Source organism: Lipophrys pholis (assembly GCF_963383615.2).
Source record: "Lipophrys pholis genome assembly, chromosome: 8".
NCBI classification, from domain to species: Eukaryota; Metazoa; Chordata; class Actinopteri; order Blenniiformes; family Blenniidae; genus Lipophrys; species Lipophrys pholis.
This window is the reverse complement of record NC_137630.1, coordinates 21168066-21195998: the sequence shown is the minus strand read 5'-3', so window position 1 is coordinate 21195998 and position 27933 is coordinate 21168066. Positions and strand designations below refer to the sequence as shown.

Sequence of the window (27933 nt, the reverse complement as noted above, 5' to 3'; positions counted from 1 at the left end):
AGCCTCAACAATGGTGTAAAGTCTCATTTATTAAAACAACACATGAGCTGGAGAAATTGGAATACACACTACAGTAAATGCGATGTGTCGGATGGGATTACAAGATCTGGATGGCCTGTTTTTTTTTGTTTTTTTTTAATTATTATTTTAAGGTGTCCTGAACTATGTTTCTTTTATTGTACCACCTGATTTGAACAGTCTGCCACACTTGCGGTACACAAGATCCACTGCAGGCAGCCCTGTTTCGGGCAAATGGGTGCTCTAATAAGAGAACTGCCTTCTTTACCGTTTAGATGGGCACTTCTTTTTTCTTTTCTTTTTTCCCTTGGCTCTACACTCCTACATCTTTTGGAGAAATATCAATAAGTGTGACGAATATCTGCTCTGAGCTTCTTATAATGGCATATTCAAGAAAGGTCAAACTCACTTTCATTTGGTGACATCTTGCAGAGCTCATAAAATCCTCCCTTCAAATGACTAAACTAGGTATTTGATTTGTTTTCACACAGTCCCAGGAAATAAAAATCTTTGAGCTTCTGTGCGAAGGGGGGAAAAAAAAAAAGAAGCCCTAACTCTTCGACTGTAAGATTTCAGAGTCCATGAAAGTCAAAGTATCAGTTTCTGTCGAGCACATGTGAATACCAACAACTACATTTTGAAATCCCTTATTGGCAGAGCTCTAACTTTGTTATCCACGTTGCCCTTGTCTCGGTCTTTATTATACCTCGTAATTGGTAATTATGAAGTGGGCTATGTTGCAGATTGGAGCTAATAATTGTTTATCAGCTAGCAAATAACCATCCAACTGTGGGCGTCTTGACTCATTTACAGAGGATATTAGTGACACCGCTTATCAAATCAGTGTTTTGCACAAACGTCGACTGTGATTAAAAACAGCACCGATTGTTTGTGTGTAGACAGACTGCAGACATTTCCCCCTCTGTTGGGTAAATATGTGACGTAACCCCAGACTGTTATTGACCTGAGGCCATTGTTACCTGCCAGCCGCTGCCTACATGTGAGATCTAATGTTGACTAAACAGCTGTAACACTGGGAGGTATGACATTCAAGGCAGCGGCAGATTGGCTCAAACCTTTTGAATTATTTTAAAGAAGCAAATTAAATCATGCCATCCGGACTTGGTGTCGGACGTTTTGCCCTTTTATCACATGACCAAGTCCAGCTGACCTGATTCAGTTTGGTTTGAGATGCCCCCTATCTGGGCCAATGAGATTGTAGATGGGAAATCAGGCAGCACAATGGCCTCTTGGTGAGAAGGTCCCAGATCAGAAACCGGCAGGTTCCTATCAAAATCTTCACGACTGTTACAGTCCGCTGATTCTAGCAAGAAGAAAAATAGATTTCCTTCTGTTTTTGCTAATGATCTCCTGTTCATGGGGGAATCTAAATGGGTCACAAAGAGATCTCACATCTTGACAGTACGTCATGGTTGACTCTCACAGTCGTTATCTGTAAAAGGAAACAAAGAATGGGTTCTGGGAATGTGAGGAATGTCTGACAAATAGATATGCAAGTACATATACTAGAAAACTACTTAACCCTTTAACGTGCCGCTAAAACATTTAGTAGGTTACGTTTTGTGTTTTTAATACAACCTTTGGACTTCTTTAAAGTTGAGGCTTATTTTCAAGAGTATGTGGTCACTTCAGAGAGTCGACCTGCACCTTGAATAGTCTGAGACTGCTTCCAACAGCCCAGGTTGCTGTAAAAAAAAAAAAAAAAAAAGAGTTAATGTCCATATCAAAGAGTGTGAGTGTCTCTGAAATAATCCAGGTTTTGGATTTAAAGTTCAAAAGTTTTGTTTAAATATTAAATCTCCTACTTCCAGGTCTGGATTGAAGAATCTGGGTCTGTTGGTAAAGAGCCGGGTATGTTTCCAAGAGTGTTGCTCAGATCTAAGAGTATCCAGGTAGCCACTAAACTCCCAAGTTTAAAGTCTGAATAAAAGCGTCCATGTGTAGCTTTAAAATTCCAGGTTTCATGTGTGCTCGTTCCAGGTCGTGATCTTCTGTAAACTTTGGGGAAAAAAAAAAAATGCATGGAGTGTATTTGCTAAATTGCACAAAACCACTGAATGCATCAGAATCTTGCTGCAAAAGTTGTGTAGAGTCTGGCACACTGTTGTGAGCCATGTGTTTGCTATAAATACCCAGGGAAGTTTTCTCCAAATGCCATACCAGCAGTTAAGTAGTTTGAATCTCCAAATGGAGCTTTGCTGATCAATAACAGCGAGCAGTTAGTGTGATGGTGCATCGGGAGGTGGAGCTGAGGCTATTTTATGCCCTGCCAATCTCTCACTTCACCAACCTGCCCCTCCTTGTGCTTATTAATAATGTATTGAAAGAGAAAGTTAATGTATGTGATGATGAAAAATGTATAACCTTGTGGGGCTCGGTGAGAAGAACTGACCTTTCAGCTGCTGATGTGTCTGATGGACGTTTGAAAACCTTTCCAACTCTGTGTCTACCATAAACACAGCACTGACTTCTGCAAAGTTTACTTTTATGTGGTTTGCAGAAGGGCTGCACCATATTTTACGTCTTTATCCTCATGACATAAATCGCCCCACCAGAGAAATCCTGTTTCCATGCCCCGTGCATTCAGGACTTCACTTCTGTGATGGGCTGGAAACCTGTTAGCTGGAACAAGTTCACAGCGGTGCGGCGCAAGTTTGCACAGTGTTGCATGTCGAGTGCAGTGGTTGATGAAAACAACATAGGAGATGGATGGATGGACTTTTAACAGACCCCACAGAATTGATGAAGGTTAAAATCTGTCCTCTGGGAAGTATTAACTCCTTTGTTCCCATGCGACACCCCTCCACTCTTTATTATTATTTTTTTGGAGGGCAAATAATCCTCATGACAAACAATCCACAATGAAAACATAATCTTCTTTCCTGATATACATGAGCATACTAAACAGGGATGCGGCGCCATGCCAGTGCTTTGCTGTATGATTATTTCACCGTGAGCACGTTCAGTATTTCAGCAGCACCTGCCATCGCTCTGCTATTCCAACCACGTCCAGAATACACTAATCAAAACTGGTGTTTTGTAAGTGTCTTTACAGTTCCTGGGGTCATAACTAATTCTAATTAGACTTGTAGTCATGCCAGGCTGGGCTCTTATTGCCGACAGGAGGCAAATTATTTCCACTGTATTATTGACAAAGTTTTCTGCTTATTGTTAAAGACACAAATGATCGTGTGCGCTCTAATGCTGGAGGAGGCAGCGAGGTGACGATGTGGACAGATCAGTATTCAGTAATGGGCCTCATTAGATCGCCAGAGAAATGTGGCACTCGTTCTCATTAGGCTAAAGCAGAGGTCTGAAACCTGCGGCTCTGGCGCCACACGTGGCTCTTTGGTCCATTTGTTGGAGCTCCATGAAGCTTTCACTTAATTATGCCTCAATAAACATTTCTTCTTATTCTTATTATATTTAAATACCGCAGATATATTCAAAATGGCTTTTATCTCTTGGATAAAAAAAAGGCCATAAAAAAGGCACAATAATGAAAATGGGGGGGGGGAAACAAAAAAGCCAAAATGACTTGAATTTCTAAACTGGAAAATCAGCTTAAAAATGGGGAAAAAAACAAAACAAGCAAAACTGTTTAGAAAAGAGATCAAACGGTTGAAATGTCCTCCTTCCTTTAAACAGTGTTGGTTGTATTTTAGTTAATTTAATCTTTTCTGTTCTTAGTCACTGTTTAAGCGTGTACATGTTATTTGAATTTACTTATTTCATTTTTATCCAGTTTAATTTATTTGATATTCCACTTTATTTCTATTTAGTCTGTGTGAAGCAGAGGTTAAAGGAATTTCTCTGGGATTAATAAAGTATTCCTATTCTATTCTAATTATCCAAATTGTATGAAAAATGGAGGAAAAGAAGGATGAAACCACTAAAATCCGGTATAAAAATAGCAGAAAATGGAAAGAAACGTTTACCATCCTAAAATTGTGACTGAAACGTCATCAATGCAACATCAGACACTGTTTGTGTATGTGTGTCAAAACTGCAGAATATATGAATCTTTAGAAGCTGTGTCGGCCTCGCTTTAAAGGTTAAATGTGTTTTGCTGCTCCGCGTAAATTTGATTTGGTGGAAATTCACAAAAATGGCTCTTTTGGTCATGAAGGTTACAGACCCCTGAGCTAAAAGCACAAAGACAAATGCATACAACGGCGGAGGATCATTTTCAGGGGAATATGTTTAATGTTTTATTACAGGTGATCTATTAAAATTTTTTTTTGCATATTAAGATATTAGATTCTACCGGGTGTGCTGGGACATCACTTCATTGTTACCACCACTATCTTTTAAATTCATAATAGAACAAAAAAAAAGAATCAAAAAACCAATTTTTTTTCTGAAAACATTATGCAAAATGGAAACGGCAACCTTTTTTCTGTGATTAATGAAATGTAAGTGCTTGTGGCTAGCTGGGTTCAGACTGACGGCTCTCTTGTGGCTATAGTGCGTCTGTCAGATGCTCTTTTATTTTCTTAACTATTATTGTAGACAGGCCTTTTTCCAGCTTATTTTCCACAGAAAAATGAGGTCCTGTAGTGAGTAACAAAAACACCTTTTCATATTCAGTGATAATGGATTATTCAACTGTGAAATTTATGTCAGTTCATCTACTTTTTAATTCTACTTTAAAGACCCTGTAAAACGACTATACCAGCAATCTGTTTCATTTATTCCACTTTTAAATGCACATTAACAGTTTTAATGCATTATAAATTAGACGTCTTCCTGTAGACCAGGGGTGTCAAACATAAGAGGCTCCAATCCGGCCGCCAAACCACCAAACAAATTGTAGAATTTTTTTAACAAACGTCTTAAGAATAGCGCAACACCGAGACCCGAGCTGAGATGTCGATGATGCTGCCATGAAAGACGGCCTCAGGGGTCAGTCAGGGCGAGCTTCTAAAAACACCCATAATGCAACAGCTACATTCTGGAGATTAGTCTGTATTTTGCATCAGAAGATTTTAACAATGAATTTATGTTGAGATTGTAGTCATTTTTGGGGTTTCTCTAAACAATAGACGTTTTCATCAGTTATACTCTGCGCTACAGCACAGAATAACTTTAAAGTTTAACTGCAAAGGTTAGTATGCCACTATATTACCGGTCCAGCCCATACATGATTCAATTGTGCTGCATGTTGCCCCTGAACTAAAGTGTGTTTGACAGTCCTGCTGTAGACTGTAGTTGTATTTTAGAGATTTGCTATTATCGTCAATGTTATTGTTGCAGTACAGACATAGTTGCTTATGTCACCATTATTAATATCATTTCAGTTTCCCCACACTTTTTTTTTTATGTGGAGTTTGCATGTTCCCTCTGTGCCTGCATGTGTTTCTCCTTGCAATCACAATGAATTTTGATGGATCATGTAGGTCAATGTCAGTTTGAGATCTATACTTTTTGCCCTAAACTGGTTGAAAATGGCCTAAAGTGGAAGAGACGGTAAAGATGGATGGATGGTTCCTAATCTCACCATCAACTCAAATGACAAAAGATTGCAGGTTTGAGTTTAGGTTTGAAGGTCTTTTTTTCTAGGAGGAGTTTGCATGTGCTCCCTGTGCATGTGTGGGTTGTTTTCCTTTCACAACCCAAAATAATCATTTATTCACGAACGTTTTTGATTAGAAATCTTAATAAAACAAAACAATTGAAGGGTAAAACTATGAATAACTTTATTCAAACACTTAAAAAAAAAAAAAAAAACTCAATTCGTTGTAGGTGTAATGGAGAATTATGAAAATCATAAAATATGTTTTGCAAACCTTTACTGTAACAACAGTAGCAACCTATATGTAATGACTCAGCAGGTAGGGGTTTTGTATTAATGATGTGCATGCCCTTGTATCCTCCTCGGAAAATCTTGAAGCCGTGAAGGAAAACATGCTGTACAGTGTGTCTGCGACTGGTGCACTCCTTGTGTAGTGAAGTCTGCTCCTCCACCTCAGCTCCCAGCTGCAGCTTCTCCTCCCATCCACAATGCATGCAGCGCCATCTTGTGAGAGACTGGAGTAAGTCCACGCGAGTGGCTGTTCAGCAGTGGGACGGTGAGCTTCCTCCTCATCCTGAGCACCGAGCACCAAATCTGTTCACAACTGCACTGTGTCATGTGTAGACTCGCTGTGCAGATCTTACATTTTGAGAGCGACCGGTGAGGCTTTGAGCCTCTGTTGCATGCCGAGCTCGTGGAGACGACAGATGTCCCTGCAGCATCAATAGATGGCAGTAGCATCACACCTTGGCACAGGGTCTGATTATTGCCCTTTGCATGAGACCGTCATATCTTTTGTAGAGAAATAACAAGTAGCCTTAAGCTGTGGAAAACGGAAAACAAACTGCAATTATCATTTATCAGATAGTGCGTGTACAAGCAACAAGATCTTATTATTAGATATTTGTTTTTGTTTCAATTCATTATCTTGTGTGAGAGAGCGAGAGAGAGCGAGAGAGAGAGGGCTCATCTGAATCAATGAAAGTATCACTAATGCATTTGATCCAGTATATCAAACCGTGCATCAGCAAAGAGGAGATCCTCGGTTTATTCTCTCTAAAATAATAATAAAATAAAAAAAAATCCATCCTGGCTTTCACTTAAGTCACACTCATAATTAGAAAGTGAGATAACTTAGGACAACTATGAGTCTCCATCCTTCAGTCACAGATTTAGACAGTGCGGAGTAATTGCATTTCGCCCCTTATCTCAAAAATTGGATCCATTCCCGTGCTGGGCTGGAAATCCTCGTCTTCAGTCATGGAAGGAACCACTTTCCCAGCCGCTGAGGATTTTGTAGAGGCATGACAAAGCTAAGAAGTTGGAGGTAAAGTTTTACAACCAACTAGGGGAGAAAACATGACAGATTTTCCCCTTGCACAGCGTTAATGGTGTGAGCAGCATGTTAAGCCTCGGCTTACTGCAGGGGCTGAGGGCAGCAGCAGACACTTGTCGTGTGAGGGGTCATTTAGAAACATTTACATGGTTGTGCATTTAAGCATAGAGGAGAAGCAGCAGCATTAAGGTCAGGGTTGAAACCCCCTGCTCTGTGTGTTGTCGTGTCGGAGCAACCCTCCGCCTCACTTGTGAAGATCACATAAGAATCAACATGTTGTTTCAGCTCTGAATTATACAGGACACAGCAGCAGGATCGCTGTCACTTTCTGCTCCGGGCAGCACTTTCCTGCCTGCGGTATGCATTTAGCTGGAAACCCTGTGCCCCGTGTTATTACATGCAGCCCAGACAACACACAACACCTCAAAATAAAACATGAGGAAGGCACAGTATGCGCTTGCTATGCACCATCTCTAGCGTTTACACACATTGTGTGATCTGCCAGGCTCATGTTAGCACAGGATGTGTGCAGAGCTTTGGCCTCCCCGCTGGCCTGATGGCCAGATGGGTCAGTGACTGTGTAGTTGGGGCTTGGCGGGCCCCTTCTGTTCTCTGTAAGGGTCCACTCCTGGGACCGAAACCCCAGAGAACAGAATTATAGGAGCTGGATCATAAGGTAGATGGATTGCAAGCTGAGCTGAGACATTCATCGCGCACACGCACAGTCGGCAGACTCGCAAACCTCACACAGGTGCACGTGTGAGTGCCGCTGCATGCTCGCCTGCGTGTGTTGGATATTCCACACTCTCCTGGAGGAGACGGTTCTGTCACAGGGCACATTGTTTTACCCATTCACAGAAGAATTAACAAAAGAAACTGTGGTTTTTATTAAATATGCCAGAAGCAGACCTGATCTTTTATCATTCCAGACAAGCTGTTCAGGAGGGTTATATTACTGAAGTGATATTTTTCTTGCCACGTCATGTGGAAATTTAGTCAAGTCATCTTCAACTGCTATTGCAGTCCATTAACTCCATTGTGAAGATACATAATTGATGCAGCCTTTGGGTAGAGTTTAATCAAATGGAGAGTGCTCCACACTCCACCGCCAACTGAAAAATGAGACACACAATCCTCAGTTATGTAGTTCATGAGGTAAGACTCTAATTCAGTCTTTGGATTGATTTATAATCATTTCACTGTTCAGTTCTTGCACAATAACCAAAGAACAACTTGTGGGTTTTATGCGTTTAAAGGTGGACTCATGAGAGATTTATGTTCTTGAATGAGGATGAGGCTCAAGAAGAAAGAGCTAATAAAATTACAAAAAGAACAGCCTTTGTCACTCTTGGGTTCTCCATTCCTTATTGTTTGAGTTGGATTTCTATCATTCTTCTCCGATTCTTCAATTCCATCTTTGTATTTTGTTTCTGTTTAAGTGTCGACTTTTGTTTGAAATAGCTGCGGTATGTGTGGGATGTGGAAGTGCATTGTTGACGCCATGCGCCTTGAAATCAAGGGCTCAGCTCTCCAGATAAATTTCACAGCCAGCCAGCACTCTTATCTCTGTCAACTCCTGTTTAAGGCTCAGATGATCTGCCTTGGTTTAACTGCTGCTGGCTTTTGTTTGTGCCCTCCACCTGAGCTGTGATTCAGAGGCGAAAAAAACGGTGCCACTTTCTTCCGTACAAGTACGCGAGCGTCTAAAAGTGAGATGCATCTTTCACACATTCACGGCAGAACAAATATGCAACATATTCACAAGATGTATGCCAGCTCTCATACATCTTTTCTCCATGAATGCCTCCTTATGACAGGGGAAATCGGGGAAAAGCGGCAGATTAGTGCACCTACTCAGCTGCAAATTCTGAAGAGCATTCGTCTCACTCAGCCGTCTTAACAACACAGCCGCCAATTAAATCCAGGGAGTCAGATATGAAATTTTCAAATAATCATTAGCTGGAATTAGAAGGCTCGGTATCGAGGAGATGGGTGGAGCTCACAGGGAAAAGGTAACAGAAAGTACAACAGAGACAACATAGACTGAATCCCAGAGCCAAACACGAGTGAAGATGAAGGACGGGACTGAGCTAATTGTGTACTGTCAGAATCCATATCTCTAACAACTGTCATAGGAGCAAATTTCAAATGTATTCTCTCCACCCACCCAACTCCCCCCCAGGGGTAAAAGTGCAGAGAGCGAGCGAGAGAAAGAGAGAAAGGGAGGGGAATAAATACCAGGAGACACTAATGTGATGAGAATGATGCCTGGTCTCTTCCGCTGATTAAAAATGCAATAATTCTGTGGCACACGCACACGCACACGCACACGCACACGCACACGCACACGCACACACACACACACACACACACACACACACACTGCAGCCTGAACGGGGCTAGGGGTTGCTGTGTGGACCCACAGATAAGAAATGGCATCCACTGACCCCGGACTAATTTATTCAAGCAGAATAAGACGCACTGTATCTTTCCTTTGTAACACTCGCGAGAAAACAAATAATGCTTCAGCTGTGGAGCCACAAAATTCATGCACATGCTCTTCCCTCAGAAGATAATTAGTGCCTGTGTGCGGAGGGTGGGTGTCGTGATTCATGTCTTACCAGTGGCTATCTTACTGTACCACTAATTATGAAATCTCTGTGTCACACAGCACCGTTAACAGTAACTGACCTGCTTTCTTGAGAACAACAGGGAAGCAGAGGGAGTGCAAGATGCTTGTAAATACAGAAGAGAGGCTGGAGAAGCAGCAGGGCAAAAATCAGAAGAGTGAAGGGTGTCTTCATTGGTCCTATGTTATATCAGACCTCCGTTGGTCAGTGACTGGAAGCAGATAAGGTTTCACTCTGGCTGGAGTTGGATAATTGGACATTTATGGAGAGATAGGAGAGCCCAGGGCCCAGGAGCCATGAAACAGAGCTAATCTAGACTCAGCATCAGTAAATTGTCTGTGAAAGAGCGCATCAGGAGTTCTGACAAGATAAAGAAGGCTTTCCTCAAAGGCGGAGCTGGACCAAAGTGACACGAAAACTCAGATAGTAGAAAGCCTGAGTCTTTTGGTGCTTCGACTTTTACATGTCACACGAGATGCGGCAGTGAAATGCACATTTTACTGAGCTGCTATGTCACCTTGTCATCCAAATTGGGTCACGCGATCTTGTAATTCTCAGATGCTGGGGACAGTTTTGACAACTTTGTAGAAGACAGCTCTTAGGAGCCAGAGCTCTTGGCAAGGCTGTGTACATTTTTAAAGAGCCTATAAAAACTATTGTTCGGCTTCGAGTGTTCCACGCCTAATAATCTGCGACCGATGGGTCCTTAAAGTCTGAAACATTGAAGCCCTGTGGGTGGAGTGTGCTGCGCTCTCAGTCCACTGTGATTAGTCTCCCCCCCCTTTGATGTTTTTCCATTTGATTCTCGCAGGAAAGTGCTGCCTACAGAACAGGTGCATACTGAGCAGGTGGGCCCTTACGTAGGAGTCTTGAGAGCTCTGATATGGAGCACTCCATACCGCTTACTATTTTTGGTAGGTAAAAAAAACATTCCTGGACATGCCTTGCTTTTTAACTCCCTTCTGCATTTCAAAGGTCTGTGATCTTCTTTCCGCCTCATATGAAGATCCAAAAAGCCTTTCCTTGAGCTGTTTGGTATTTCTTTTCTTTTTTGCTGAGCTGCAAATCTAAACTCTGTTCAGCCCCTCCTGATTACTTGCACACAGACACTGACACAGGCAATTAATTTGGTGGGGAGAGGCTAGTCTTAATTGGGTATAAGTGGGATTTTTCTTGGCTGTGTGCAACACAAAATGACAGACTGTGTGTATGAGAAGTAAAGACCATCTGGTCCCACAGGAGCAGAGAGGGATGCCAGACAAATGGAAAGAGAAACAACAGAAAACCTGTGTGGGGAAGGATATCATTGCCTCGTTTCCCCCTTTTCTCTCACGCACAAAAAAAACGCATGCAGAAAAGAGGAATCGGCATCTCCTGGCCATATATCATTTGCCCGTGTAAGAGCCTGGGGGGAGACGCTTAACGGGTGTAGAAGCAGAATTCTCTCATGCATGGCCTACTCATGTTTTTATATAATAATCAATATTGAAAATAGTAACATTATGCTCGTAGGCAGGCACAGGAATAAAGAGCGGTTAGCTCGTAAAGGCTTGGTCATCAGCAGGACAAATTGATCTGACATGTTATATTATTCATGTAGGGTATTGGTGGTGGAGGCTCGGAAGGGGCAACAGCGAGCGAGCGAGAGAAACAATGGATGAGACAGAAAGAGCAAAGGGTGAGTAAAGGAGTCAGCAAGTGGAAATCCTCTCCTCTGCCGGGTCTCATCTCCTCTGCAACAGCACTGCTCAGTGAGCTCGCTAATATGCTCCGTCATGGGATGAGGCAGAAAACCAGCACCGGCCATCTCCATGAGCTCACAGGAGCCCAAAAACTACATCGGAATTAATTCTACTTATTCATGCAACAGCTTAAACATGCTGTCCTCTCTCCTGCTCCCAAGCATGAACATGCCCAGTCACACAAAAACAGAACCACACATGCACATGCACATGCACATGCACATGCAAATGCACGTGCACATGCACATGCACATGCACATGCACATGCACATGCACATAAATAACTATGATATGCTGTCTGGTTTAATTGTATAAAAGATAACAAAATGATTTTTATTACATGATCATAATTTGACAGACATCACAACATACTTGCATGATTGCTCTGAATATTAATGCTTTCCACACCATAATTAGGCAGAATATACCCAGTACGAAACTATATAAAACAAACATGCTTGCAGATACAAGGGAGGTCAGTTCAACAACAGATTAAAGCCATATTCTGTCATTCAGTGAAGTTCAGTTCCAGTAAAGAAAACAAACTGCAGAAGGATGCTGAAGCTCAGTATCATTTTCAGAATTTATTTCTCTTGTTGTTTTTTTTTTCTCTTTTTTTAAGTTTACATCAAATAGAACAGACATACATTGGCACATGCAAAGTGAACACTTTGTGGTGCTTTTCATAACCATCCAAATCCAATTGAACAAAGACTGGATATCTATTTTTTATTTTTTTTGTACTCCAAACATGAAAATACTCTCAAATATTTACAAAAAAAATATACTTACAATGCCCACTCTAACGCAATAATCATCTGGGACTGATTTGAGTTGATTTCTTTAAAACAAAATACTGTATGTGGCAGAGCTTGCTGTTCAAGTTAATTAAATGAACTTAGAGGAAAAAAAAAAAAAAGAGGCACAGAAGAAAATCACTTCTAAACAATACAAAACAGAAATCGGATAATGGGAACCCCAAGAGAATATGGCTTTAATGACATTTCAAAAGAAAATATCTTGAAAAGCAGATCCACTGTCCTTTTTTTTTTTTATTTAATTATAATTTTTTTTTAAGTCTTTGTCTTCGTTCACAGTGACCCCCTTTCAGCAGGCAAGTTGTTCTCTGGCAGAGAGACAAAGGGGCCACAACACGACGTTAAAACCTACAGTAGGGTTCGGGAGGCCGCCCTGACCACGCTGGCCTAAAGCTAGTCTCTGTCAGGACTCATGCATCATGTGTGGATGAAGGTTGGATGCTATCCACAGTCCTGGAGTGCATAGGTACTGCAGGTGGTGCTGGGGTGCCAGCAGTCTCCCTCCTGTCTCCGGCTTTCTCTGATCCTCTACAGCTCCGTTCCCTTTATTTTATTTTATTTTTTTCAGCAATCACAGATGAAGGACAAACAGCACTGGTTTCCAAGCAGATCAGATCCTGAGGTTGTTGTAACTCACATATGTTTTCTTGGTTGCCTGACCTGAAAACAGAGGAAAAACATTTGGGATTACTTTGAGCATTGCTGAAACAAAGAAAGAAAAGACAGTATCTTAGGAAGGTAAACAGGCATCATCTGCTCGGGAGAAGTCTTCCCACCGTGCCCCGCATTCTTATCACCAGCGGTGTGCAATCAGCAGCAATATTTTTTGGCCTAGTGTATCATTTCAGCTCACTATACCCTAGTGTAAAGGCTTAGTTTCTATTTTCAGATGGTAACTAGTGATAAAAAAAACCCCACAAACATCACACAAGTGGGCACCGAACAAATGCTAGGGCATGCAATGCGATCCCAGTCTGGATTGCCATGGAAACATATCAGGACGTGGCTGAGTGCCTGGGTGTGTTTATGTGTCCTGCTGTATATCTCTGGATATAAAAGCCCATTTCACTTTCAAACCTTCGGAGTGAAAGCATTTTTTTCTGAGCTGAGGTCATTCTGGCTTGTCATGACTTCTTTGAAAGGCTGTTTTATGGCAGGAGTTACATCTCGAGCAGGACGGCCCCTCTGGAAACATGTGCTGTTTGTAGGGACACACTTTGTGCTCGGGGCCTCATTTTATGCACAAAAGTGCAAATATAAAAAGTGTGAAACATATGGTCTGTGGGTGAAAACTGTCCCACCTGAGGGTCAAATCTGGCACCTTTCAAAAGATTACTAAGTAGCCAACAACTGTGATTTATCTTACTGTGGGTCATTCATAAAACTAGTGGCCAACACAACACAGAGTCCTCGAACTAATCAGCCTCTGTGTGTTTGGAGTTACAATAATTAATAGAATGGGTTACGCAATCTCCTTCTGATAAATCTGTGATCAGACATATAATTCAGTGCAAACCAGAAAAAAGTCATGCTTCACTGAATGATAGGTTTGATCACCACAAGTGTGGCACTGCATTCACGTCTGTTATTCTTTTGGTAAAGATATTTTTCAATTTGTCTATTTTTTTTATTGTGTGGTGGAGTATGAGTCAAGGACAGAAACCTTCCTGCTGTGAAAAGCATAGTCGTTATTGTGTCTGCTGTTTCAAGATTTTTCACCTCGAAATACATCCACAATGTGAGCTTTTGATAGAGATAATGCCAAGTTAGTATATTTACTCATCAGCATTGCAAAAAACTTGTAATGGTGACTCTAAGTGTTTCTCCCTAAGCCTTTCAGCGTTTTGGATTCCATGCGCCATAACAATAGATAATAATAATACATTTTATTTGTTAGCGCCTTTCACACACCCAAGGCCACTTTACATTCCATGTTAAAATTGCAGAGCGGCTGAAGGCTCAGGATCCATGGTGGCCATGCGGGCCGGAGGGACAGTGAGAGTGAGAGAGGAGGCAGATCTGAGCATGCAGCCGGGTGTGTGGATGTGGAGGAGGTGAGTGAGGTATGGAGGAGCCAGGCTATGGAGGGCCTTGAATGTCAGGATTAAGATTTTAAAATTGATGCGCTGTTGGATAGGAAGCCAGTGGAGTCTATGAAGAACTGATGTTATGTGATGAATGGAAAGAGTTTGGGTGATGATGCGGGCAGCAGCATTTTGGACCAGCTGGAGTTTATGAAGGGAGTTACAGTAGTCCAAGCGAGAGGTGACCAGGGCGTTGACTAGTGTGGCGGTGCTGGGTGAGAGGGAGGGGCGAAGGCAGTTAATATTACGGAGGTGAAAGTAGCCTGACCGAGTGATGTTATTGATGTGAGCTTGAAATGATAGTGAGCTGTCGAAGATGACACCATGTCATTTTCATTCAGTTTTTTTAATTTCTCATTGACCCCGTTGTGGGTCAGGGAACCAGAGACTGGGAAAGTACCACATGCAGTAGGGGGAATAGTTGTGCCCTTTGTGATATCATGAAGGGTGGTGGTATGAATGGAGTCAGTACAGAACAAATGAAGTATATCTGCATCCATGTTGTTCTGTCTGGATGGTGGGAAAAAGTCGACGTAAATGCACCAACATTGCTATAAATTCTCATTCAACTGCTTTAATGTTGCTATGGCGACCAACTCCCATGGGCTCTGCAATTAAAGTGGCACCATTTCTTTACAGCTGCATTTTGTAGTCTTGGCCGGAAAGTACGATGAATAAAACATTAGTGAATGTACAAGAGAATCTCGTTGGTAACCATAAACAGTCTTCTGAAAGATCAAAGTTATTTTTTTTTTCTCTCACTTTCATCATAATTTTAAAAAGACAAACCTGAATACCCGTTTTACTTCCTGTTTGTGGGTAATGTTGTTTTTAGTTTGACCTCACCGCTTGTTGTTAATTACATATATTCAATCAAAGCAGCATTAAGGTGTCTAATGTGCATGTCTATTGGGAGAAAAAAACAGTGCAAGACAGTGAATCAATTTCACATCTATGAAATATAGGGCAAATCCCCTTGTCTGAGAGGGGTAATCATGAAGATATTACACCGTATCAATACCAGTGTAAATCTGCGAAATTGCTAATGCTCTTAATCCTATAAATCACTGGGAGTCATCTCACACAGGGCCGACGGGGCCTGAAAGGGAGTATTTGGCGCTCTGATGGTTACAGGAATTGACGGACAGTCTCCGGGGATGGTCGAGGCACAGTTCAGGTTTCGGGGCGGTCATGCACATAAATTTGCCATTAATAAATGTCACTTCCACTGTTGCTAAAAAAGAAGGGCAAGGGGAGGAGAGAGCGTGCGGGGAGAGGGGAGACGAGGCGAGAAGACATCCGTGTAGGAGACAGAAGGTGAGAGACGCTCTGAACAGATGACTCGCTGCACTTTTGGGAGGGTCTCCCAGAGACCGCGAGCCGTGCTGGGGGACTTCTGATGTGCCGCTGGAACAGATGTTGAGGTTTTACCCTCCATGCAGCGTGTGCATTTGCTCAATGAGCCACATGTGTGACAGGCAAGGATCTGTTCCTCCATCCCTTGATACACTTGCATCAGCTCTCAGACTTACACATGCTTCGCTCGCACAATCTGACACGCATGCACGCACACACACACACACAGAAACACACACAAACAAGCTCATTCGGATCATGACAGATGAGTGTGACAACTGTTGGGTGTTTGGAGAAATTCCCAGGAAAATCTGTCATCTTATAATTCAAGGAGGGGTTGAGGGGCTGGTGCACCTGTGGGTGCCATGATCGCTCTATGTGATTAGAGGCGTTGTGGGAGAGGAGGTCTTTGGAAGCTGTGATGTGTGATTTGCATGAGCTGTCAATCTTTTTGGTCCTGACAGATCGAGAGGCGCAAAAAGCTTCCATGGCAACGTCGCTCTAAAATACTGCTCGTGCAGTTTGTTCCTCTCTGAAATTCTGTCTCGTTCTGCCTTTCCCACCAAATACAAAATACTCTATCACATAACCATGCAAGACTGTAGGCTCCCCGCTCACGTACTAATACCCAGCATTATCTTTGCTAACAGGATCACGCTTACAGATTGAGTTGAGGGGTGGTATGAGTAACACAGAGCAACAGAGACAGATTAGCTCCTTCCGTTCACAGCGACAAAGCCCTGTTTCGTCAAATCCCTTCACAGGCAGAGTTCCCCCATCTTCTTCACACTGGCTGCCATGCACTTGGGCTAAAGGGCTAACCATTTATCAAGATACAAGATAACAGGGTCCTTTGCAGAGGACATTATACATAATTTTCGCCAAGAGGCCACCCAATTAAATTGATGGAAAGGACTTTTAAGTGCAATGAAGAAACCAAGAGAACGCTCCAACAAAGAATGAAAAATAGATCCCGTTGCTGTTTCTTGGAACGATCTACAACTATTACACAGATTCTCACTCCTGAGTCTCACTTTGTGGGCTTTACCATCATCAAGTTCTTATAAAGGCACATCAGAAAGACTCTCTAAAAGTGAAAAAACAAACAAACATCTAAACTAGTGATGATTGTAATGATATGATGAATGACTGCACCCTGAATTTAATTCAAATTAGTTTAAATAATGCAAATATGTAAAATGTTCTTCCACTGTTTTCAATCATCAGCCCCATTCAAACAATTTACACAGCGCTGGATTCGGCTTCATTTAAATTTCACTGGTTATAATCCCGTTCAAATTAGATAAAATAAAAATTACATAATTAGATACACATATTTGTTCCTTTTTTAAAGTGTAACCTTCCTATTCAGCATTGTACAATCAGCCTGTATAGAAACACCTAATTAATAATTTATCATGGTATAATGTAGTTGTATGAAGATGAAAGTGTCTATTAATGAATTTGTCAACAACTAGAACTGTCCTGGGGGCACATCTGTGCATAAAGCCATAAAGAATGACAATACAGTAAAAGACAGTTGTATAAATATTGAATATGTTTTCTAGGAGGTATTACTGTTGCTCATAAATAGTATGCATTAACTAACACTTCAAAATGCCTATAGACATTACAGGGTCTTATAAAGCTTTCATTAAGTATCTGTACACTGCTTATAAAAGTTAAATAGTGTGTTTAAGGGACAATCTTGTATATTTAAAGAGCTTTCCTCCTACAGAAAACCGTGGTTCATGGATGATGTGTGCTGCGTGCGACTCTAAGATGGTACTTACTCATGGGGTCAGCGGCAGGATTCTCACACAGCTCGGTCTTCGCCTCTCCGTTGGGCCTCTCGCTCGGCTTCTGGGACAGACGAGATGACATTGTGGCAGCTGTGACCACAGCCTTGAAGCTGCGCTTCCTCTTCTGCACGTTGAGCTCAGGGTGGAAGATAATGATGTACACCTTGGGCATGTAGAGCATGCCCAGTGCTACGGAGGCACTGAGGTTCATGGAGATGGTCAGGGTGGTTGTCTGGATGTATAGCTGCAAGGAAGCACAGGCAGGTAAAGAGCCGTTTTAATGAAGACTAGAACAGCGGCATGCATAATGAAAATGGGCGACTCCTTTGAATGCAGGATGAGCTTTGATTTGGCTGCTCTATGAGGCAGATAAATATGTTAGGAGGAGTAGCGTTTAAACCTTTATAAAGAAAAATTAGAAACAAGACAGCAATGATGGCTAAACATCTGTGGCCAATTACAGAGCAGTTACACTGTTAAGCGTGGAGATGAGGCGAAGCCTAAAAATAACCACCGCCTGATGACACAATGTGAGCGTCTGTAAAGAAAGTTCATTGTTCTGTCCGTTATTCAGCCTTCAAAATGGCGAAACGCTTCATCGGGAAACTATGTTTCTGTTTTTTATTACCATAGTGTTCTTTATGGATAATAACTTACAATTCAAATCGACCTGGGATTACGTATCAGATATGTAGGTGACGCAGACATTCATTATGTGTGGCTTTAGGCAAAGGAGTAGTCATGCGTTCAGAAACAGAATCCAGCAGTATTTATTAAAGCCTGACCTGCAGCCGTTCACTCAAGTCAAAGACGGTTCAAGCGTACTAATGACAACAGCTTTACCAGGACTTCATCAAAACGTCCTCACATGGCCTCCATCTTACCCGTCTGCTCACTCTTGACTAGACTGATGGACCGCGCCGTCGGATGATGAGGATCTGTTCCTGCCATGGTACACTCGCCTCTCCCTTTATATCAAATGTGCTTTACCCGCTGACAGTTTCTGCGGTTTTAAGTGTAGAGTAGTGAGCATGAACCGAGAACACAGCACCTACTGTTGTTTTTTTCCGCAGCCCGTGAAAGAATCCTTTCTTTAACTGGTCGGATCATTCAGAAGATGGCCATTCATGTGACATGAACACAGGTACGTGCACTTAAACTCGTGCTGTGCGGCCCCCACTTCGGGATGGTTACATAACACCTTTCACTTTCTTCTGTTGTAGCTGTGAGCTTATATAACCACATTGTGGTGAGGATTATCAATTTCAAACATTGGCTTCATTAAAATGTCCAGATTTCCCACAGATATAGCAGACTCAGTGAGTGTTCGTTTAAGGGTCTTGGAGGAAAAAGAATCACTTCAGCGGGGGACATTATTGTTTCAAGAACGGATTGCCGGAGCTTCCTCACTAATCTACTGCACTTCAAAGCATCAAATGTCACTTATACGCTGCCTTTCAGTCAGTCACTAGTAATGTGGACCCGGAGAGAGGAAACGATTGTAAACACATTATCCAGCACAGTGTATCTGCAGAGAAGCCAAATGCTCACTGAATCAGCGAGAGGAAGAAATGTCACAATTTGCATACAATCTTTCTTGGTGAGTATCGGTACCAGGTAATTTCTCTTTCACGCAACCGTCATTTACATGCTAGTCATGCCTTTGTTTTCCAATCTTCAAAAAATCATTGCAATGCCTGATATCATCAACATGCCAATATATGCTCAACTCGCTCCATCCCCTCCTGTTTCTCTGTGGAGCAGCATCAGACGCAGTGATTTGGCTGGTGCACCATGCATTAATAACTGTATGAATATCACAATACTCTCGGTGCACTCTGTTCTGTGTCACTGTGAGCAGTGAGGAAGACTGTGCTGTGACTTTGCAGCGTTTATCATTAGATTTTAGGGCAGGCAGTCCAAGCACTGCAGGGAGCACACATGGCATCAAACATAATCACCGGAGGATCTCCACCTCTGCGCTGTGCTTCCATGTTTGGTGGTTGGTAACCTGTCTGGTATCCATAGCAACACTACTGAGTTTGGTGCAAGCAGCTAAACATGCCTGGAATAAGCTTTTAATGAGATTCTGATACCTCAGACTCTGCAATGCTGACCCTATCAGCACTGATTTATTGACCATGCAGGAGACTTGATTTGGGAACGAGCTCACAAAAAGCATTAGGTGCTTGCTCAAACTCATCACACGCTCACTATGTGGAGGTATTTGGGCTTTTGCGCCGTCTAACACACACACACACACACACACACACACACACACACACACACACACACACACACACACACACACACACACACACACACACACACACACACACACACACACACACAGAAGATCAAATCCTTTTCCTTACTGTCTCTAATTATCGAGACAGGGTATTTCATTGTGCCTCTCTGTGAGCTTGACCCAAATTCAAAGCCCCTCTCACCCACCGCTTGAACGTGTAGCCCGTCACTGAACATTCATAATTAATTTCTGTTGCTTTAACATAAATAAATACATGAAGTCATTTTCACAAATGCTTGGCAACTCTCTATTTATAGCAGTGGCAATAATTTATTAAAGTCTTCATCAGGAATCAAACGGTTGCTGTTGAATTTTACATCTCATTGACAAGCCAAATGCCAGCATCCAGTCACAACAAACTATGTGTCTTCCATTTAGACAAAAAGCTGTTGAGGGTAATTCTCATAATTATACCCACCAGGGATATACTTACTGCACACACAATTTAGCTGGGTATGGTTGAGTACTATAAATGCACACAGCGATAAGGATTTGATTCAGTAAGTGACAATTAGGATGCTCTCTGCCCCGTTAGAGAATGCCTTCAATAATGAATCTAGGGGATTTGCAGTCTCCTCTCAACTACCTGGATGTCTCTTGTTGTTTTGGGTGGCCTACTTTGTAGCCCGGCTCCCATCATGAATAACTCTGTCTGGCTTTCTACTGCAAAGCTCTCTTCCATATTGGAGACTAGGCTTTCTGTGGGGATGGTCTTCCCTTCCCTGTCACTGGTATCAGGAGGTCCCCATTCTGGGCTTTATCGTGTCACAGATGATATGTGGCGATATCTGACACAATACGAATGTCGTCAGTACAAGCATTGATTGCACCATCGTCATTCCGACCAGACACTTTCACTTCTTCACAGAAAAACAGTCGGATCAATTGTCTACCTTGACCTTTTATTTGATTATTCTTAAAAGTTCTAATAAAGATAAAAAAATGCCAAAAGCATTTAATGGAAAAATATGTTTCAGGTGCTTTCCAACCGTTATGATTTCGATAACAACCATCAGGGGGTGTTGAGGATATTTAGACTTTTTAATGCAGCAACGGCTAACACTGGTCGATATGCAGTTCTAATTAGGACTCAGCTTTATTAAGTGTCTCAGAGAAGAAAATCAGCCCTGATGAGGCAACAATTCAAAGTAACACATTTAACGTCCCTTTTCGAACTTTTTCATTCAGGAAATTACTTCAGCCTTGGCCATTATTTAAGTGAGCTCCAGAGGTGTCTTCTACAGTCAGCAGTCAACAAGCGATAAAGCAGAAACAATCAGTGAGAAATGAGAAATGCTGGAAGACAGTAAGCCTATTAAAAGATACTGTTTTGACCATAAAAACAGGACTCCGTTTTTTGGGACGGACTTTGTGCTGGTGCAGAGGAGAAGCTCACAATCCTCCACAGCTCCTCTCAATCAGACGCTGAGTGATGCTTCTGTCAGAACCAGCAGCATCCACCAAATCAATCAAACTCTGATCATGTACCATAGGATAACGCACATAACAAGGTTCCTCAGTGTGAGGCGGCGCGCTCTGCATGCTGACTTACTTATCGCAACTGAAATACTAAAATCTGATGCTGTGATTTAGATTTGATCTTATTCACGGGAGAACTGCGATCAGATAGAGATGTGTTCATATTCTCATGCCACAAATCTCTGCCTCCGTTTCAACAGACAGTTCGATGAGTCTTGTGTCCTGTTGCAACTATGATAGAACATTACTTAATGGTGTTGTGATAAGATGTGGTTGCAAAGCAGATGTGATAAGATTCATGCAACTGGGTCACCGCACCTTCTGTTTTAATTTGCATATACATTTATGTTTTAGGGGCTAGTGACTCGCTAAATTAACTTCAAGTGGAGTATGAGAACTGACTATTGGCAGATATAAGGGTTATTATTTTCCTTTTGTGCTGCCATTTTCTGGATTTCAGCTTTTCCACTCGTCTGAAACTACAGACTGCAGCAGTCAGGAAAACTGCAGCAGGTCATCATAATTTCTGCTTTGCAGCTCGGAGTGGTGTAAAACCGATGTCACACTCGCTTTTCCGTGATAAGTAAACAGCGGCTGAGGTTTAAATTAAAACTACAACCTTGCTTTGTTTCCATTACACTTGACCAGTTTTAGCTTTAGCCTGCAGTGCGCCTCTTGGTGCAAGTTGTCAAGGTTTCATGCATAAAACAAGTGATCGGCAGGGGAGTTTCACATAATATTTTTGAAAAGGCTCCACTCGACATCTTCGAAACGAGTGTCATGTCCAAATCCTGTGAAGTGCAGTGGGAGTATTAAAAGTTGCAAATTTCATTTTAACTGCTGAAAGCAGGAATGAAAAAGTTTTTCCCAAGAATAGTTAGTCGTTGCTAATGATGCTTGTCAGCACCATCTGTCTTCCAGAAAATTTTCGGAGGTAGAGGTGACATCTTACACGAGCCTAAGTGGTTTCCCGACATGTATTGAGGTATGTAAGCTTCCGTGACATTAAGTTCTCTTTTAAGCTTGACTGAACCTTGCAGTTGTTTTACTAGAAAAATGTTTCATTGTATCACCATCCAGCTCCTCTGAGCTGGAAAAAATGGTCTGTTTTATGGTCAAACACAGTGCATTTGGTTTTTTCTTCACTCAGAAAAAAAAAATTACCACATTTTGAAACTCCTTTGCTCTTTTTGATGTTTATTTTGAAGTGTTTGCCTTTTTTTTGTGACAAACAGGCCTGACGTTTGCTTCGGCTGATCTGCAGGACCTGAGGACGGCTGAATCTGGATGCTGGTGCCTCTCGCAGCCATTAACTTCACAGTGATGAGTAGTTGACTGAGCACATGCAGGTGCACAGGAGGCGTAGAGATGCTCTGTGATCTTTTGTTACTGTTTTCGCATGACTTCCTTCAATATGAGTGTCAATGGGCATACCAGAGGGAGTGGGGAGGGGATGGGGGGTTGGGGTGGGGGCAGTCACAGGTGTTGTAGAAAATAAGGGCATCTAAGTGGTGTTGCATTAAAGAAAATTCCACTCAGTGCTGCTCCAACGCCCTGCTACAAGACAATACAACAAAACAACATCAGGTCAAACAGGAGCAGCTGAATTTTGGGGGGGATTATCAGTGGCAGCTGGCATCGCGTCAACTCGCTGTGTTTTCATAAATCATTTGATATTGGACAACCTGGGGTGAGCAAGATTACTCGGATCTGAGTCGGTGTTTGGCCACATCTGCACATATAAGCACTACAAGGCGAGGCACTTATTAAATGAGAACATAGCCCGATGCATTTAACCTCCAGTCATTTTCTGTGCAGATGAATTAATCCAGTTCTTCTCTTATTGACACTGTTTTAGTATTTCATTACCTATATTCCAGCAAATTACTGATGTGGAGCTATTATGATTTGGTAGCGACAGAAGCAGATGCTATGAGTGCATGTTGAAAATGTAATGAAAGTGTAAGTAGGACAAGATGATGAATAAGATTCACTGCAGCATTTGCAAAGGATGTTATCGAGACATGCTAAGGCTCTTCTCACCAGCAGCGACCAGGGACTATGCAGAAATGCACCCAAGCCATTACGCAAGTGTGTGAGAGGCAGAGAGTGTGAACAAAGAGTTAACTGCATAAAGGGGAAAGATAAACACATTACTGCTTCGCTGGTCGCCGCAAGTAACATAATGAACTCCTAATCGCTGCTGAGGGTGTAATTCATCTATGAAATCAGCAGCAAATTGAGATGAGGAAAATCAGTTTCTGATCCATCTCATGCCGTAGCTTAGCGGGAAGGATATTGAACGGTGTGCCTCACAAAAGGTTAGGAGTAACACTTTCCTGTCAGCATCGATATTCCGTCAGTGGAAAACTTCCCCTTCGCTCCATCTTATATGCGCGGGGCTGCCAAGCAGCACGCGAGTTGGGCAGATGAATGCATCTGTATTCTACCCATCGCTACCCCGATAAGCAATGACTAGCACAGAAGGTCAGAATGTCATATTCTCAATCAACTCCAGTAGCACACAATGTCAAATGCTTTGTTGAGTAGAGCACAGCTGTCAAGAGATGGAATATGTTGAATCAAACTCCCTGTATTTTTCTGCTCATTCGTTCTCCACTAGGTCCTCATCATCCTCTCCTTCCACCTCCTCAACCTGCTTGTCTCCCTCTCAAGAATAAGGCATAATAGTCAATGTTGAGCCCAAGGTGTTCGAGCTGAAATAAATGTCATCTAGAGATACTGGCTGCCCCCATCCATATCACTCCTCCGGCATTTTGGGATTCTGCTGCTTAACACCAACCCTTCCTCCTCCTTTACATGCCTATTTCTGTCTGTGGCGGTCCTGTTATGGGTTTCCATGCACGTCAGAGGCTTGTAAAAAAAAAAGAAATCAATCCATAACTTATGTAGTCCCCAAATGTGTGTGAGCGTGCTTGCATTTGGGCCTCCTCTTTTATGTGCTGTTTGTGTTTTCATTTTTGTGTTTGCACAAATATGCATGCGTGCATGTGTTTGGACAAGATAAAAACAGGGCAGAAGAAATAAAAGGGAAATTTGTGAGGCGAGGGAGGGAGACAGACAAAGAAAAGGGTGGTGACAATGAGAGAGAAGGAGAAAAATGACTCACCTTCTCTGCTGATTGTGCTGTGCCAAAGAAAATCGGGATGAAGGCCAGCCAGACTATGCAAGTGGTGTACATAGTGAAGCCAATGGGCTTGGCTTCATTGAAATCTTCTGGTACATCCCGTGTCTTGATAGCGTAGATAGTGCAGGTCACCATCAACAGGATGCTGTAGCCCAGTGAGCAGATTATCTGGAGGTCTGTGATGTCGCACTTCAGCACGCCGCGGGCCAGCTTGGGATTTATGGTTTTCTGCTCATCATAATCGATAATGGTGTTCGGCGGGTCAACGGCAAACCATACCAGCACCCCCAGCAGCTGCACACAGATCAGACTGGAAGTGATGGCGATTTGGGACGTGGGACTGATGAAGCGAGGGGCTGTGACCGTCTGCTTGCCCTGCTCAAAGATCCTGTAGATACGGTTGGTTTTGGTGAGCAGTGCGGCGTAGCTGATGCACATGCCCAGGCCCAGGAAGATCCTCCTGAAGGCACACACAGCTACATCTGGCTTGGCAATCATGAGGAAGGTGATGATGTAACACAGAAAGATGCCAGTTAGCAGCACGTAGCTCAGCTCTCGGCCCGATGCCCGCACGATAGGCGTGTCATTGTAGCGCACGAACGTTGCCATGACAAAGATGGTGGCGATGATGCCAAGCATGGCCAGGAAGACGGGGATGATCGCCCAAGGGGAATGCCACTCCAGCTTGACAATGGGGATGGGCTGGCAGGCGGTTCTGTTGGAGTTGGGTCTCATGTTGTAGGCACACAGTCTGCAGGAAGTCTCGTCGTACTGGTACTGGTACCCATCACACAGCTCACAGTGCCAGCAGCATGGCATGCCCTTTACTTTCTTCTTCCTTTCTCCCATCTTGCAGGGCAGACTGCACACAGAGATCGGCACCTCCTGCTCCCCATCTGGCCACTGAAGCTCCTCCAGCTGAAAGAGATGTGACACAGTACCAGAAGTAGAGACAGCACGAGTGAGATAAGCAAGAAGCATGACCAAAGATGAAAAACCATATGGATGGTAACAAGCTTCAGAATCCTGGGGGTAGACTATAACTTCAGTATACTTTCACACATGTTTTCATTCCACAAATCTCCTAAAGTTGCTTTCCCCGAAAAACAAAAGTACAGTGCTGCAGTGCAAACAATTGGAAGAAAAACCAGGAACTTAATACAGTAGATTTTCGTGCCAATTCTTCAAGGGATTGCCTCTTCTAATAGTTAAAGTAATAGAAATCGCCATGGCAACAGAGTCTACCTTTGTTCAGTGAAATAAAAATGAAGAAATGTGAAATGCAAAAGACATTATGTTTTAATACAAGAGCCAGCGAGGTATGAAATACGTGATGAGAGGGAAGGAGAATAGGATTTGGGATTGCAAAATGCCTCTGTTTGACTTGGCGGAGCTGTTTCTATTTATGATCTTGTCATGAAAATGAAAAGTGCCGTACACACACCCGCCATGTGAAAGTCCAAACCAGAAAGACCCCCAGGATGTTTACGATTCAAGCTCAAACTATAGTCTCAGCGTACAAGTCAGTCTATAAAAGCCATGAAGAAACAGAATTTTCTAAGGCTCTTACATATTTTGTTAGGGTGTAAAAAAAAAAAAAAAAAAAAAAAAAAAACTTCCATAGTACTCTGAGCAGATCTTTTGATTTATTATGAAAGTGTAGTGATTCATTGCTTTAAAAGCACCAGAAGATTAAAGATACACCAACGTGGTTTCACAGCAGTATCATCTGCAGCATCATCTGCAGCATCATCTGCAGCATCAGACAACCAAGCTAAATCAATTGAGCTGCTACAAACAAAAAACACACAGAAGCCCCTCCGTCTCTGGATGAGTCTCTGGACGCTCGGGTGGACGATGAGGGAACAACCTGCATCAAAATCAAAGCGACAAAGCGTAAAACTGCACTGGAAACGGACAGGAGTTGATTTTAGTGATTATTCTTGTAGTGTGCCTTGATGTAAAGTGGATTCCTGACTTAAAGGCTCCCTGTGGAGTTTCCGTCCTCTCCCCGCTCCGTGGTGCAGTGCTTCCCCCTTTTTGTTTGTCTCGCGTGTGCTGGCGAGGATGTACATGCAAATGCATATTGCGGTGTGGCCGGTGGCGTCGCTTTCGTTTCATATCGAGAGGTAGAAGAAGATAACAAGCTAACAAAACAATGCAAAACATGAAATACTATGTCTAATGTTATGTTTGAAAAGACAAATACCTTTAGTGCGTTTGATTTTCCAGGTACATGGACTTTCATTAACGAGCCAAAGACATGAAAATTCTGCTTTAAATGTGTGTGATTGTCCATCTCTTTGTCTCAGACAGTTGAATGAAAGTATTGAAGATGGATGGAAACACGGGTATGTACTTTTTAATTCTAATTTAAATAGAACATCTATCTATTTCTATGCAGAGAATGTAATGTAAGTATTTTCATCAACTAGCAACAGGCTGCAACCCAAAATACATTTAAAAATAGAAGTAATTTCTAACCTACTGGAAGAATAAAATCATGCATAGATGCACGCAATGCATTGTATTTATAATTTGAATATTCAAGTCAGATCTAAGGTGTTGTTTAGTGAGATTCAATAGGCTGTAATTTAGAGACAGCTCCCCAGACATTGTTAAGATGTAAAAATACTCCAAAGTGAATCTTTGAGTCTGAGAATTTTCCATAAAACTTTTTAGTCTCAATGACTGAGTAATAATATCAAAAATGACATCTACGCTTTCTCATTCATTAAATATGCTACATTCAATTTCCTAATGTTTCATTTGGATACTCCAGGTAAAGTTCATTCTCACTGCCGTGCTTGTGTTCGCTGATTTCGACCTGAAAGAAATGACTCTCGTAGTTCTTAAATTCAGATTTTCAGTGAGCACAGATAACATTTCTTCTTTTAGCAGATGAATGTGAACACCACCTTCACTTATAGGTGCGCACGCACACGTCTGTCTGCACAGAGAATTTCAAACACTTATCTGAAGAAACAAGAGAGGAAAATATCTACATTTTTTTTATCTAGTCTCAAATAGAAGTTGACAGAAAGACTCAACACCATTTTACCATCTTCTACCACTGGTAGTTACGCTCACAGTCATGTTTTATCATAAACATGAGCGGATAAAAAGACTCAGTGAGGTGCAAATACCATCACACACACACATGCACGCACGCATGCACACACACACACATGAGTCCTGCATCACCTCAGGTGATAGCTTCACCTCCTCCACATGTGGCAACTGCCAATAATGGCAGATACAGAGCTGCGCCCCTGCAGCACGCACACAAACACATCTGCAGTGCGTTTGTGATGTGTGTACCTGTATGACAAATGTGTTGTTTCTGTGCTGTCTGGATAGATTATCATCTGCCATTTATCAGGGGGCATGAAGGTGCCATTTGTTATTTGGACAATGAATGGTGCTCTCTGGAAAACCTCCCGATTACACACAGTGTGGAAACGGTAATGAGACCAACAGCTCTGTTGCCATGGAGACCAGAAACAAGATTTTGACACCGTGGACTCGAAGCCGCTGTTGTACTTCCCTTTTGGGATTTTTGCTTTAGTTGTTAATTCACAGTCAATTTGAGCTTTTGTGAGATTAAACAGCATAACAAGGAACTTGGATGATCACAATGTGCTATAAGAATGCTTGTTCCTGGGAAACCTTTGAA

The 27933-nt window shown here is 42.3% G+C and overlaps 1 protein-coding gene across 3 annotated transcripts in view; it reads right to left on the bottom strand.

Annotated features, from left to right (window-relative positions):
* Positions 1–11571: 11571 nt before the first annotated feature.
* Positions 11572–27933, bottom strand: part of LOC308113163 (metabotropic glutamate receptor 7-like) — an 83716-nt gene continuing 67354 nt past the window's right edge. For all 3 annotated transcript variants that reach the window (XM_080469196.1, XM_080469195.1, XM_080469194.1), the window contains 3 exons: positions 24240–25175; positions 17314–17566; positions 11572–12740 (listed from right to left, as the gene is read on the bottom strand). In XM_080469196.1, coding sequence (XP_080325322.1) covers positions 12691–12740; positions 17314–17566; positions 24240–25175 — 1239 coding nt within the window. In that variant the 3' untranslated portion in view covers positions 11572–12690. The remainder of the gene's footprint in view (positions 12741–17313; positions 17567–24239; positions 25176–27933) is intronic.